Source organism: Heterodontus francisci, chromosome 9 (assembly GCF_036365525.1).
Source record: "Heterodontus francisci isolate sHetFra1 chromosome 9, sHetFra1.hap1, whole genome shotgun sequence".
NCBI classification, from domain to species: Eukaryota; Metazoa; Chordata; class Chondrichthyes; order Heterodontiformes; family Heterodontidae; genus Heterodontus; species Heterodontus francisci.
Genome location: NC_090379.1, coordinates 107,663,987 through 107,680,255, shown reverse-complemented (window position 1 = coordinate 107,680,255; position 16,269 = coordinate 107,663,987). Strand labels below are relative to the sequence as shown.

At 43.8% G+C, this 16,269-nt stretch overlaps 1 protein-coding gene across 3 annotated transcripts in view; it reads right to left on the bottom strand.

Moving 5' to 3' along the window:
• The window catches only part of ccdc135 (coiled-coil domain containing 135), a 140,301-nt gene that overhangs the window by 7,856 nt on the left and 116,176 nt on the right, over positions 1–16,269 (bottom strand). For all 3 annotated transcript variants that reach the window (XM_068039643.1, XM_068039644.1, XM_068039642.1), the window contains exons 16-17: positions 15,144–15,338; positions 1,090–1,229 (exon numbers count right to left, since the gene is read on the bottom strand). In XM_068039643.1, the coding sequence (XP_067895744.1) occupies positions 1,090–1,229; positions 15,144–15,338 (335 nt within the window). The remainder of the gene's footprint in view (positions 1–1,089; positions 1,230–15,143; positions 15,339–16,269) is intronic.

The following is a 16,269-nucleotide window of genomic DNA, read 5'->3' as shown; positions in this document are numbered from 1 at the left end:
TCCCAGCTTCTCTCCATTCAAGAAATACTCTCTATTTTTGTTTTTCCTACCAAAGTGGATAACTTCACATTTCTCCACACTGTATTCCATCTGCCAAATATTTGCCCGCTCGCTTAGCCTCTCCAAATCCCCTAGAAGCGTCTTTCCATTCTTCTCACAACTCACACTTCCACCTAGTTTTGTGTCATCTGCAAACTTGGAAATATTACATTTTGTCCCCACATCCAAATCATTGATATAGATTGTGAATATAGCTGGGGCCCTAGCACTGATCCTTGCAGTACCCCACTAGTTACAGCCTGCCAACCTGAAAATGACCCATTTATTCCTACTCTCTGTTTTCTGTCCATTAACCAGTTCTCAATCCATGCCAGTATATCCCCCCAATCCCATGTGCTCTAATTTTGTTTACTATGGTCTTATGTGGGACCTTGTCAAAAGCTTTCTGAAAATCTAAATACACCACATCCACCGGTTCACCCGATCTACTCAGCTAATTACATCCTCAAAAAACTCCAACAGGTTTGTTAAACATGATTTCCCTTTCATAAATCCGATAACCCTGCCCAATCCTACCATTATTTTCTACGTGTCCTGTTATCACATCCTTTATTATAAATTCTCACACCTTCCTTACGACTGATGTCAGGCTAACAAGTCCGTAGTTCCCCATTTTCTCTCTCCCTCCTTTCTTAAATAGTGAGCTTATAATTGCCACCTTCCAATCTGCAGGAACCATTCCAGAGTCTATTGAATTTTGGAAGATGACCACCAATGCATCTACTATCTCTACAGCCACCTCTTTCAACACTCTGGGATGCAGATTATCAGGTTCAGGGAACATCCAATGAACCCCAGCCCTGCACCCAACCCCCGCCCTGCTAGAAAGTGAATGTGTGGTTTTTGCATGACGGTGGGGATCAGGCTTGGATTATGCAGCCAACTAGCCTGCTACTCCTTGTTAATGGAGATTGTGGAGAGCTGTTGATATCAGTGGAATTCTATCCCAGCAATTTAGCATTGTCAGGAGAGAAAGGAGGGAATAAGTTTTCACGATTCCACAATTAAAAGTGAAATGAGAATCCTTACTTGTTGAGGCGCATCTCTAGGATGTGAATGCGGAACATAGCCTCGGAGCAGTAGGCCAAGTAGGCCTGTTCATCTTCCTTGGTCATGGATATCTGGTTTTGCTGGTACCACTGCTGCTTACTCTGCAACTCCATGGCTTCCTAGAAAGAAAGAGTATGAAACAGCTAAGCAGCTATCTTGAGGTTAGCACTTTAAGGGTAAGAGAAGTCTAGTTGGACTACACTTTACTCTTTGTACACTTAAACTAAAAGGTAGGCATAAAAATATTTACTGATGTTTAAGAAAAGTCAAATAGCTCATCTCCATAAAGAGCTGCCATGTCATCTTACCTCTATATCACTGCAGTGATGTGATGGATTGGGAGGCAATATGTACTGACTCTCCAGACAGCCCTAACAGAACTTGCATTTGATAATGTGTTAACACATGCTCCAAAATAATTTGCCGCCAATAGATTACACTTGAAGTGCAGGCTAAAAGGGCCTCAAATTAACATCTCAACCAAAATATGGCACCTCTGACATACAGCATTCCCTCAGTACTGCACTGAAATGCCAGCTTAGATTATTTGCTCAAATTCACAGCAGAGCATGAACCCACAATAACCATATAACTCACCTTCCATGCTAGCTGACACTCACTCGTTTCCAGTCACCGTTCCTCAACCCTTCAAAATTGACATCATCACCTCCCCTTCTTCAAAACAAAATCTCCTCCAACTACTGTCCCATCACTAACCTCCTTTCTTCTCTAAGCTCCTCCAGCATGTCACCTGCCAGCTCTAAGCCTTCTCTCCTGAAACACCCTGATTGACTCTCTGCCCTGCTTACAACACTGAAACTGCCCAAAGTAATAAATGACATTCTCAATGACAATGACCATGGTGTATTATCCCTCCTTATCTTTCTCAATTTTTGCATAGCATTCAATACAGTTTATTATCCCATCCTCCACCAATGTCTTTCTTTTCTCATCCAATGCCTTGGAACTGCCCTAGCATATTTCCATTTCTACCTTTCCTAACATATCCAGTATTTATTTCTCCAACAACGGTGTCATCTTTGCTCCTTCACAGAGTAATCTCTGGGGAACATTCATGGATCTATTCTTTCTCCCTCCCATTCCTTATTTATGTGGAGGCCTTCAATGACACCTCAGGGTGGGGGTGCAGGAGCAGCAAGAGGTGGTAGGAGGAAAGGGGAGAAAAGATAAAAGACTTGCATTTATGTAGCATCTTTCACAAACTCTAGACATCCCAAAGTGCTTTACAGCCACTGAAGTACTTTTGAAATGTAGTCACTGTTGTAATGTAGGAAACACAGCAGCAGTTTGTGCACAACAGAATCCCATAAACAGCAATGTGATAATGACCAGATTATCTGTTTTAGTAATGTTGGTTGAGGGATAAATATGGGGCAGGATTTACAGAAAAATAGAAGAAATAAGAGGAAGAGTACACCATACAGCCCCTCAAGCCTACACTGCCATTCAATAAGATCATGGCTGATTTCTACCTCAACATTTTCCAGCCCTCCCCTATATCCCTTGATGCAGAAAAATATATTGATTTCAGTCTTGAATCTACTCAACAACTGAGCATTCTGATTTGGAGGCAAGAGTGCTACTCATTGAGCCATTGCTGAGGAAAGTTCAGGTAGTAAAGAAAGGAGGAGGACTGGCAGCATTGATTAAGGATAATATTACAGTGTTGGAGAGAGAAGAGGGGTCAAGGGCAGAATCTTTTTTGTTACAAATAAGAAACAATACAGGTACCATTACACTACTGGATGTATTCTATAGGCTACCAACTAGTGATAAAGATAGAGAGAAGCAAATTTGCAAGGAAATTACAGAAAGGTGCAAAAACTATAGGGTAGTTATAATGGAGGACTTAAATTTTCCTAATATAAACTGGGATAGTAATAGTTTAAATGTCAGAGAAGTCATGTCCGTGCCAGCTCTCTGAAAGATCAACTCACCTAGTCCCACTCCTCTGCCTTTTCCCTGTAGCCCTGCAAATGTTTTCTCTTCAGATAATTATCCAGTTCTCTTTTGAAGGCCTCAATTGTATCTGCCTCCACCACACTCTCAGGCAGTGCATTCCAGATCCTAACCACTCGCTGCGTAAAAAGGATTTCCGTACGTCATCGTTGCTTCTTTTGCCCACCACCTTAAATCAGTGTCCTCTGGTCCTGGATCCTTCTGGCAATGGGAACAATTTTTACCTATCTACTCTGTCCAGACCCCTCATGATTTTGAACACCTCTATCAAATCTCCTCTCAATCTTCTGTTCTCCAACCTATCCATATAACTGAAGTTCCTTATCCCTGGAACCATTCTCATTAAACTTTTCTGTACCCTTTCTAATGCCTTAACATCCTTCCAAAGTGTGGTGTCCAGAAATGAACACTATATTCCAGTTGAGGCTCAACCAATGTATACGAGCTATCATAAATTCCTTGTCTTTGTACTCTATGCCCCTATTTATAAAGCCCAGGATCTCATATGCTTTATTAACTGCTTTCTCAACCTGCCCTGTAACCTTCCATGATTTGTGCACATAGACCTCCAGGTCCTTCCGCTCCTGCACCCACTTTAGAATTGTACCCTTTAATTTATATTGGTCCTCCTCATTCTTCCTCCCAAAATTAAGCACTTCACACATCTCAGCATTAAATTTCATCTGCCACTTGTCTGCTCATTCCACCAGCCTGTCTATGTCCTCTTGAGGTCTGTCACTATCCTCCTCAGTTCACAATATTTCCCAGTTTTGTGTCATCCACAAATTTTGAAATTGTGCCCTGTACACACAAGTCTAGGTGAGTAATATGGGAGGATGGGAACATTGGAAATAGGAACAGAAGTAGGCCATTCAGCCCCTCGAACCTGCTCTGCCATTCATGGCTGATCTACCATTTTCTCACACTATCCCCATATCCCTTGATATCTTTAATATCTAGAAATCTATCAATCTCTGTTTCGAATATACTCAATGACTTGTCTCCACAGTCCTCTGGGGTAGAGAATTCCAAAGATTCACCACCCTCTGAGTGGGGAAATTCCTCCTCATCTCAGTCCTAAATGGCCTACCTCTTATTCTGAGACTGTGTCCACTGGTTCTAAGACCACCGCACCCCCAACCAGGGGAAACAGCCTTCCTGCATCTACCCTGTCAAGCCTATAAGAATTTTGTATGCCTCAATGAGATCACATCTCATTCTTCAAAACTCCAGGGAACATAGGCCCAGTCTCCTCAATCTCTCCTCATAGGACAATCCCGCCACCCCAGGAATCAGACTGGTGAGCCTTCGTTGCACTCCCTCTAGGGCAAGTATATCATTCCTTATGTAAGGAGACCAAAACTGTACACAATATTCCAGGTGCGGTCTCATTAAGGCTCCATACATTTGCAGCAAGACATCTTTACTCCTGTACTCAAATCTTCTTGCAATAAAGGCCATATCATTTGCCTTCCCAATTGCTTGCTGAACCCGCATGCCAGCTTTTAGTGACTCTTGTGACTCATGAACAAGGATATCCAGGTCCCTTTGGACATCAACATTTCCCAACCTCTCACCATTTAAGAAATACTCAGCATTTCTGTTTCTCCTACCAAAGTGGATAACTTCACATTTTTCCACATTCTATTCCATCTGCCATGTTCTTGCCCACTCACTAAGCCTGTCTAATTCCTCTTGAAGCCTCTTTCCATCCTCCTCACAATTCACATTCCCACCTAGTTTTGTGTCAGCAGCAAACTTGGAAATATTACATTTGGTTCCCACATCCAAATCATTGATATAGATTGTGAATAGCTGGGGCCCAAGCACTGATCCTTGTGGTACCCCACTAGTCACAGCCTGCCAACCTGACAATGACCCGTTTATTCCTACTCTCTGTTTTCTGTCCATTAACCAATTCTCAATCCATGCCAATATACTCCCTCCAATCCCATGTGTCCTAATTTTGCTCATTAACCTCCGATGTGGGAAGTTATCGAAAGCCTGCTTAAAAGCCAAATACACCACATCCACTGCTTCCCCCTCATCTATTCTGCTATTTACATCCTCAAAAAAACCCAAAATGTTTGTCAAACATGATTTCCCTTTCATAAATCCATGTTGACTCTGCCCAATCATACCATTATTTTCTAAGTGCCCAGTTATCACATCCTTTATAATAGATTCTAGCATTTTCCCTACTACTGATGTCAGGCTAACAGGTCTGTAGCTCCCTGTTTTCTCTCTCTTTTCTTAAACAGTAGGGTTAAATTTGCTATCTTCCAATCTGCAGGAACCATTCCAGAATCTATAGAATTTTGGAAGATGACATCAACGCATCCACTATCTCTACAGCCACCTCTTTCAACACACTGGGCTGTAGATCATCAGGTCCAGGGAATTTATCAACTTTCGGTCCCATTAATTTCTCCAGTACTACTCTTTTACTAATACTATTTTCTTTAAGTTCTTCATTCTCACTAGTATCTCTTTAGTATTCCTGGGAAGTTTTTTGTATCTTCCCTTGAAGACGGACACAACGTATTTGTTTAGTCTCTCTGCCATTTCCTTATTCCCCATTACAAATTCCTCTGTCTCTGCCTGTTTTTGCTAATCTTTCCTGTTTGCATATTATTGAAGCTTTTACGGCCCGGTTTTATGTTTCTTGCTGGGTTTAATTTCATATTCTATTTTCTCTTTCTTTATCAGTTGCTTGGTCCTCCTTTGCTGAATTCTAAAATGCTCCCAAACCTCAGGCTTACTACTTTTTTGGGCAACTTTATAAGCATTTCCCTTTGATCCAATGCAATCTTTAACTTGTCTCATTAGGTATGGTTGGATCACCTTTCCTGCTGGGTGTTTGTGCCTCAAAGGAATGTAAATTTTTTGTAAACCATGTATTAAGTCTTTAAATGCTAACCATTGCTTGTCTACGTTCATACCTTTTAATGTAGTTTTCCAATCTACCACAGCCAATTTCCCCCTCATACCTTTGTAGATTCCTTTGTTTAGATTTAAGACCCTAGTTTCAGATTGAACTACATTACTTTCAAACTTAATGTAAAATTCTATCATATTATGGTCACTCTTCCCTAGAGGCTCCTTTACAATGAGATTACTAATTAGCCCTTTCTCATTGTACAACACTAGATTTAAAATAGCCTGTTCTCTAGTTGGTTCCTCAACAGAGTGTTCTAGAAAAACATCTCATGCACATTTCAGGAATTCATTGTCCACAGCATTAGTGCTACTTAGGTTTACCCAGTCTATATATAGATTGAAGACCCCCTTGATTACTGTATTACCCTTGTTACACGCGCCTCTAATTTCCTGACTTATACCATGCCCTACATTACTGTTTGGTGGCCTATAAATAACTCCTGGCAATGTTTGCTGCCCCTTAGATCACCCAAACTGATCCTACATCTTGATCTTCTGATGATCCTCTCTCACTAATGTACTGATCATATATATCAAGAAAAGCAGGAGTCCCAAACAGTGACCCCTGGGGAACTCCACTATATACCTTCCTCCAGTCTGAAAAACAACCGTTCACCACCACTCTCTCTTTCTGGTGGAGAAACTAAACAATTACCTTGTGACTGTCTTCACAGAGGAAGATACAGAAAATCTCCCAGAAATACTAGAGAACCAAGGGACTTGTGAAAATGAGGAACTGAAAGAAATTAGTATTAATAAAGAGGTAGTACTTGTAAAATTGACTGGATTGAAGGTTGATAAATCCCCTGGACCAGGTAAGCTACATCCCAGAGTGTTGAAGGAGGTGTCTATAGAGATAGTGGATGCATTGGTGGTTATCTTTCAAGATTCTATAGTTTCTGGAAAGGTTCCTGCAGACTGGAAATTTGTAAATGCTATTTAAGCTTTTAAGACAGAAGGGAGAGAGAAAACAGGGAAATACAGACCTTTTAATTTGACATCAGTAGTAGGGAAAATGTTAGAATATTATAAAGGATGTGATAACTCGACACATAGAAATAAAACTGGGCCAGTATTCTCTAGAGTTTTGAAGAATGAGAGGTGATCTCATCGAAACTTACAAAATTCTTACAGGGTGCGACAAGGTGGATGTAGAGTGGATGTTTCATCTGGCTGGTGAGTCTAACCAAGGGATATAGTTTCAGAATAAGGGACATGCCATTTAAGACTGAGATGAGGAGGAATTTCTTCACTCATAGGGTGGTGAATCTTTGGAATTCTCTACCCCAGAGGGCTGTGGAAGCTCAATCATTGAGCATGTTCAAGACAGAAATTGATAGATATCTGGATACCAATGACATCAAGGGATATGGGGATAGCGCGGGAAAGTGGCGTTGAGGTCGTTGATCAGCCATGATATAATTGAATGGCAGAGCAGGCTTGAAGGGCTGAATGGCCTTCTCCTGCTCCTATGTTCCCGTGTTCCTGTCATTCAACCAATGTTGTATCCATGCTGTTACTTTCCCTTTTATTCCAAGGCTCTAACTTTGCTGACAAGCCTGTTATGTGGCACTTTATCAATGACTTTTGGAAGTCCATGCACACCACATCAACTGCATTACCCTCATCAACTCTGTTACCTCATCAAAAAACTCAAGCAAGTTAGTTAAACACAACTTGCCTTTAACAAATCCATGCTGTCCTTCTCTAATTAATCAACATTTATCCAAGTGACTGTTAATTTTGTGCCAAATTATCATTTCTAAAAGCTTTCCCACCACCGAGGTTGAACAGACTAGCTTGTAGTTGCTGGTCTTATCCTTACAACCTTTTTTGAACAAGGGTTTAACATTTGCAATTCTCCAGTGCTCTGGCATCACACCTGTATCTAAGGATGATTGGAAGATTATTGCCAGTGCCTCTACAATTTCCACCCTTGCTTCGCAAGTATCCTTGGATGCATCTCATCCTGGTGGCTTATCAGCTTTAAGTACAGCAAGCTTACCTAATACCTCCTCTTTAACATTTTTTAGCCCATCCAGTGTCTCAACTACCTCCTCTTTTACCACGGCTTCAGCAGCATCTTCTTTCCTAGTAAAGCCAGATGCAAAGTATCTTATTTAGTACTTCAGCCGCGCCCTCTGCCTCCATGCATAAATCCCGTTAGGTCCCTAATTGGCCCCACTCCTCCTTTTACCACTGTATTACTATTTATTTGCCTATAGAAGGCTTTTAGATTCCTCTTCATGTTAGCCGCAGCTCTCTTCTCACACTCCCTCTTTGCCCCTCTTAGTTCCTTTTTCACGTCTTCTCTGAAATTTCTACATTCAGTCTGCTTCTCTCTTGTATTATCAACCTGACATTTGTCATATGCCCCCTTTTTCTGCTTCATTTTACTTTATCTCTTCGATTATCCCGGGAGCTCTGGCTTTGTTTGCCCTTCATTTTCCCCTCGTAGGAATGTACCTCGACTGTACTCAAACCAACTCCTCTTTAAAGGCCGCCCATTGTTCCATTACAGTTTTGCCTGCTAATCTTTGATTTCAATTTAACTGGGACAGATCCATTCTCACCTTACTGAAATTGGCACTCTTCCAATTAAGTATTTTTACTCTAGATTGCTCATTGTCCTTTTCCATGGCTCACATAAACCTTATGATACTATGATCACCGTTCTCTAAATGTTCCTCTACTGACATTTGATCCATTTGACCCACCTCATTCCCCAGAAATAGATCCAGCAATGCCTCCTCCCTTATTGTGCCGGAAACATACTGGTCAAAATCTCCTGAACACACTTCAGAAACTCTTCCCCCTTTCTGCCCTTTACACTATTGCTATCCCAGTCTATATTAGGATAATTAAAGCTCCAACATTATCAATAGTTTTTGCACTTTTTCTGTAATTTCCTTGCAAATTTTCTCCTCTGTACCTTTCCCACCAGTTGGTGGTCTAGGGGTGCCTTCTACTGTTTCGTAACTTCAACCAAATAGATTCTGTCCTTGACCCATCTAGGATATCCTCTCTCTTCTGCACTGTAATATTATCCTTAATCAATATTGCCATGTTCAAGGAGGTGGGACACATTCATAGAGGTGGGAGACGCTCGCAGAGGTGGGTCGCGTTCACAGAGATGGGTAATGTTCACAGAGATGGGTAATGTTCACAGAGATGGGTAATGTTCACAGAGATGGGTAATGTTCACAGAGGTGGACATTGTCCAAGGAGGTGGACATTGTCCAAGGAGGTGGACATTGTCCAAGGAGGTGGACATTGTCCAAGGAGGTGGTAATGTCCAAGGAGGTGGGTCGCGTTCACGGAGGTGGGTCGCGTTCACGGAGGTGGGTCGCGTTCACGGAGGTGGGTCGCGTTCACGGAGGTGGGTCGCGTTCACGGAGGTGGGTCGCGTTCACGGAGGTGGGTCGCGTTCACGGAGGTGGGTCGCGTTCACGGAGGTGGGTAATGTTCATGGAGATGGGCAGGGCTTACGGAGATTGGTATTGTTCATGGGGATGGTAATGTTCATGGAGATGGGCACTCCAGCAAGGGTCAGCACTCTCAGGATGGGAGCAGAGAAAATATTACCATTTCCTTGTGACACAGTACGCTGGTGCTCAAATGCACTATGCCACATGGTGGTAGGACATAGATTCATACTCGTAACTTCCCTCACAATAACAAAGATGATCTCTTTTATTTGTATAGCGTCTTTAACATAATAAAACGTCCCAAAGTGATTCACAGGAGCATTATAAAACAAACCATCACACCAACCGCATAAGGAAATATTAGGTCAGATGACCAAAAGCTTGGTTAAAGAAGTAGGTTTAAAGAAGTGTCTTAAAGGAGGAAAGCGAGGTAGACAGCTGGAGAGATTTAGTGAGGGAATTCCACAGCTTAGGGTTAGGCAGCTAAAGGCACAGCCACCAATGATGAAGTGATTAAAATCAAGGATGCTGAAGAGTCCAGAATCAGATGAGCGCAGATATAGAACACAGAACAGTACAGGCCCTTCGGCCCACGATGTTGTGCCGAACCTTTAACCTACTCTAAGATCAAACTAACTACCTACCCTTCATTCTACTATCATCCATGTACCTATCCAAGAGTCGCTTATATGCCTACCACCGCTGGCAGCGCATTCCACGCACCCACCACTCTCTGTGTAAAGAACCTACCTCTGACATCTCCCCGAAACCTTCCTCCAATCACCTTAAAATTATGCCCCCTGGTGATAGCCCTTTCCACCCTGGGAAAAAGTCTCTGGCAATCCACTCTATCTATGCCTCTCATCATCTTGTACCCCTCTATCAAGTCACCTCTCATCCTTCTTCGCTCCAATGAGAAAAGCCCTAGCTCCCTCAATCTTTCTTCGTAGGACATGCCCTCCAGTCCAGGCAGCATCCTGGTAAATCTCCTCTGCACCCTCTCTAAAGCTTCCATATCCTTCCTATAATGAAGCGACCAGAACTGAACACAGTATTCCAAGTGTGGTCGAACCAGGGCCTTATAGAGCTGCAGCATAACCTCGCAGCTCTTAAACTCAATCCCCCTGTTAATGAAAGCCAACACACCATACGCCTTCTTAACAACCCTATCAACTTGGGTGGCAACTTTGAGCGATCTATGGACATGGACCCCAAGATCCCTCTGTTCCTCCACACTACCAAGAATCCTGTCTTTAAGCCTGTATTCCGCATTCAAATTCGACCTTCCAAAATGAATCACTTCACACTTTTCCAGGTTGAACTCCATCTGCCACTTCTCAGCCCAGCTCTGTATCCTGTCAATGTACCGTTGCAACCTACAACAGCCTTCCACACTATCCACAACTCCAGCAACCTTCGTGTCATCGGCAAACTTGCTAACCCAGCCTTCCACTTCCTCATCCAAGTCCTTTATAAAAATCACAAAGAGCAGAGGTCCCAGAACAGATCCTTGTGGAACACCACTGGTCACCGAGCTCCATGCTGAATACTTTCCATCTACTACCACCCTCTGACTTCTATGGGCCAGCCAATTTTGTATCCAGACAGCCAAATTTCCCTGAATCCCATGCCTCCTTACTTTCTGAATGAGCCTACCATGGGGAACCTTATCAAACGCCTTGCTAAAATCCATATACACCACATCCACTGCTCTTCCTTCATCAATGTGTTTTGTTACATCTTCAAAGAATTCAATAAGGCTTGTGAGGCATGACCTGCCCCTTCCAAAGCCATGCTGACTATCTCTAATCAAACCATGCTTTTCCAAATAATCATAAATCCTGTCTCTCAGAATCCTCTCCAATAATTTGCCCACTACCTACGTAAGACTGACTGGTCTATAATTCCCAGGGTTATCCCTATTCCCTTTCTTGAACAAGGGAACAACATTTGCCACCCTCCAATCATCCGGTACTACTCCAGTGGACAGTGAAGACGCAAAGACCATCACGAAAGGCGCAGCAATCTCTTCCCTCGCTTCCCGTAATATCCTTGGGTGTATCCCGTCTGGCCCCAGGGACTTATCTGTCCTCATATCATTCAGAATTTCCAGCACATCCTCCCTCTTAACCTCAACCTGTTCGAGCATATCAGCCTGTTCCACGCTGTCCTCACAAACGACCAGGTCCTTCTCACTAGTGAATACTGAAGCAAAGTATTCATTTAGGACCTCCCCTACCTCCTCCGACTCCAGGCACAAGTTCCCTCCACTATCCCTGATCGGCCCTACCCTCACTCTGGCCATCCTCTTGTTCCTCACGTAAGTGTAGAACGCCTTGGGATTTTCCTTAATCCTACCCGCCAAGACTTTTTCATGTCCCCTTCTAGCTCTCCTAAGTCCATTCTTCAATTCCTTCCTGGCTACCTTGTAACCCTCTAGAGCCCTGTCTGATCCTTGCTTCCTCAACCTTAAGTAAGCTTCCTTCTTCCTCTTGACTAGCTGTTCCACATCTCTTGTCATCCAAGGTTCCTTCACCCTACCATCCCTTCCCTGCCTCATCGGGACAAACCTATCCAGCAGTCGCAGCATGTGCTCCCTAAACAACCTCCACATTACTGTCGTGCATTTCCCTGAGAACATCTGTTCCCAATTTATGCTCCCCAGTTTCTGCCTAATAGCATTGTAATTCCCCCACCCCCAATTAAATAATTTCCCATCCCGTCTGCTCCTGTCCCTCTCCATGACTATAGTAAAGGTCAGGGAGTTGTGATCACTATCACCGAAATGCTCTCCCACCGAGAGATCTGCCACCTGGCCTGGTTCGTTGCCAAGCACCAAGTCCAACATAGTCTCCCCTCTAGTCGGCCTATCTACATATTGAGTCATGAAACCTTCCTGGACACACCTGACAAAAACTGCTCCATCCAAACTATTTGCACTAAGGAGGTTCCAATCAATATTAGGGAAGTTGAAGTCACCCATGACAACAACCCTGTTACTTCTGCACCTTTCCAAAATCTGCCTCCCAATCTGTTCCTCCATGTCTCTGTTGCTATTGGGGGGTCTATAGAAAACTCCCAACAAAGTGACTGCTCCTTTCCTGTTTCTGACTTCCACCCATAATGACTCAGTCGACAAACCCTCCTCGACGACCTCCCTTTCTGCAGCTGTGATACTATCCCTGATTAGCAATGCCACTCCCCCACCTCTTTTATCTCCCTCCCTATTCCTTTTGAAACATCTAAACCCCGGAACATCCAACATCCATTCCTGCTCCTGTGATATCCACGTCTCCGTAATGGCCACAACATCGTAGCTCCAAGTACTGATCCATGCTCTAAGTTCATCGCCCTTATTCCTGACACTTCTTGCGTTAAAAGAGACACACTTCAACCCATCATACTGGCTGCAACTTTGCCCTGTTAACTGTCTAACCTTCCTCACATACTCTCTGCACTCGGTATCTGCCTGTTCAACAGCTACCCCATCCACTGATCCGTAGCTCCAGTTCCCATCCCCCTGCCAAGCTAGTTTAAACCCTCCCAAAGAGCTCTCGTAAACCTCCCGCCCAGGATATTGGTGCCCCTCCAGTTCAGATGCAACCCGTCCTTCTTGTTTAGGTCCCACCTTCCCCAGAAGGTATCCCAATGATCCACATATCTGAATCCCTCCCTCCTGCACCAGTTCTGTAGTCACGTGTTCAGCTGCACTCGCTCCCTGTTTCTAGCCTCACTAGCACGTGGCACCGGTAACAATCCTGAGAATACTACTCTGCTCATCCTGCCTTTCAGCTTCCAACCTAACTCCCTATATTCGCTTTTCAGGTCCTCATCCCTTTTCCTAGCTATGTCATTGGTACCGATATGTACCACGACCTCTGGCTGCTACCCCACCCCCTTAAGAATCCTGTAGACTCGATCAGAGACATCCCTGACCCTGGCACCCGGGAGGCAACATCCCATCCGGGAGTCTCGTTCGCGACCACAGAATCTCCTGTCTGTTCCTCTAACCACTGAATCTCCTATCACTATCGCTCTCCTATTCTCCCCCCTTCCCTTCTGAGCCACTGGGCCAGGCTCAGTGCCAGAGACCTGGCCAATGTGGCTTTCCCCTGGTAGGTCGTCCCCCTCAATCGTATCCAAAACGGTATACTTATTATTGAGGGGAACAGCCACAGGGGATCACTGCACTGTGCGCCTATTCCCTTTCCCTCCCCTGACGGTCACCCAGCTACCTTTATCCTGTAACTTAGGTGTCACTACTTCCCTACAACTGCTCTCTATCACCCCCTCAGCATCCTGAATGATCTGAAGTTCATCCAGCTCCAGTTCCCTAACGCAGTCTGCGAGGAGCTGGAGTTGGGTGCCCTTCTCACAGGTGAAGTCAGCAGGGACACCAGTGGTGACCCTCACCTCCCACATCCTGCAAGATCTTGGAAGATTGTGGGGCTGTAGGAGATTACAGAAATAGTGAGGGGAAAGACTGTGGAAGGATTTGAAAACAAGGATGAGAATTTTAAAATTGAGGCATTGTTTAACCAGGAGCCAGTGCAGGTCAGAGAGCACAGGGGCAATAGGTCAATGGCGCTTGGTGTGAGTTAAGACACAGACAGCAGAGTTTTAGATGACTTCAAGCTTACGGAGAGTAGAATGTGGGAGACCAGCCAAGAGTGCACTGGAATAGTCAAATCCAGGGCTAATAAAGGCATGAACGAGGGTTTCAGCAGCAGAAGAGCTGAAACAGCCGCGAAGTCAGGCAATGTTACAGAGGTGGAAATAGGTGGCCTTAGTGATTGCACATATATGTGATCAGAAGCTCATCTCAGGCTCAAATATAACACAAGGTTGCAAACAATCTGATTTAGTCTCAGACAGTTGCCAGGGAGAGAGACAGAGTCAGTAGTGAGGGAATGGAGTTTGGAGCAGGGACCAAAAGCAACATCCTCACTCTTTGCAGTATTTAATTGGAGGAAATTCCTGCTCATCTCATATTGGATGTTGGCTAAGCAGTTTGATAATTGAGCAACAATGGGGGATTCAAGAGAGGTGTGGTAAGTTAGAGCTGGACTAAGTCCCTGGTGTTGGCCAGCTCGGGATGAACGCCTGTGAATAGGTTGGCTACCCGTTTTGGCTGCAGGATAGGGAAGAAAGTCAAATTAAATTTTTTAAAACCCTAACACTGATAATCTAATACAATAGTGAGATTTACAGTCAGCTTCAACTCCTTGGTTAGTACTAACCCTCCTTGGGACAATTTACCACGGTATAGGTGCAAATATAAATGCAAGTTGTTGTTATAATAGGCTATGAGACTATTTGCAGACTTCTTTCCTTTCACTTATTGCCTGCTCCGTGAGCTTCTGTCCCTCCACTCATCACCAAATATTGTTGGATGTATTGCTGAGCTGGAAGTTCAGTGGTGTTCTCTTTCACTTCCTGCTCTCCAGCAAAAGAAAGTAAGAGAATGTGATTTGGAGTCAGAGCTGTTCCAGCTTCCATGCAGCAAATGAAAGTCCTTGGACTCACATGCCCAAGCACTCACCACATGAGGATATGCAGGTGCAGACCTGCATCCCGACACTCTGCAGAACAACTTGATGAAACACCCTGATCGCCAAGCAAACATTGGATAGGATTATGGTGGATAAGAGTGAATAATGCTGAACTTAGATGGATATTCAATACCTTCTCAAACCGGCTCTGGATGAGATTGGCTTTATCGATCAGCCTCTGCTTCATGTCTGTCAGGCAGTCATTCCTTAGTTTAATGGCTATTTTCTTTGTAATTCTTTTGGGCTGGCCAAGCCGGGCGAGGAAGGGTGCAAGGTAATCAAGCTCCTCCTCAGCACGCCGCATTCGTTGTTCCTCCTCTAAGCGTATCTGAGGAACAAAATGGTTGGCATAGTGTAAATGGTTGACATCATTTGAAAACATTAGGGAGTAATTTTCAAATTTGCTGCCTGGACAGCTGACGGTGCCCAAATAGTCCAGTGTAGAACCCGCCCCATTTCTATTGGCATTGAAAGCAATGAAACATTGGACGGGTTTTATGAAGGCCAGGCTATTTGCCAAGGTGGCGATGTTGACAATTACTCCTGTATCTCATTACTGTGGTTAATACCAATCAATATCATGCTTGTGAGGCCAACATTTCATCATCTGCAAATGAGAAAAGGTAAAGAAGGCACGACATCAACAAGAGTCAAAAAACAGTAAAAGGTAGGAGAGGGCGAATCAGGAAGTGGGAAGGCAAGGATGGATTTTAAAAGCCTGAAAACTGCAGGAAGAAAGAAAGATGAAGGGAGGTAAGGAGGTACTAGTAAAGAATAAGTTAAAGTCAGAGACTGTATGATTAGACCCAATTCAACACAGTAGGAAGGATGTGAGAAGGAGAAAAAGCATGTAGGATGGCATATTGAGCTTAATAGGACAAAAAAAGGAAAGCAGAGAAAAGCAACGTCTGAAAGCAGAGAGGCAAAAACAACTATTATGGAGACAAGGGTTGAAGACTAAAGTTGCTAGAAAGATTGTCTATCATTTTCTTGGAATCTGTCCAGCATTGTGAAACATAAAGCATGCTTGATATTCTACCCTTTTTTGGAAAACTATCAGTACTATCAACAGATTTGTTGTTGCATTTCCAGTGATTCTGCAATGTATCAGCTCATCAGCAGCTCCAAGGACAGATAATCCTGTCAGTGAATGGACAGATAACCAGTTGGTAATCTGCTCGATAATCCCGTTATCAGACATTCAACTGTCACCAAAGTGCTTAGGGCATTTCACAGCCACTGTGACACCACAGTCTTCC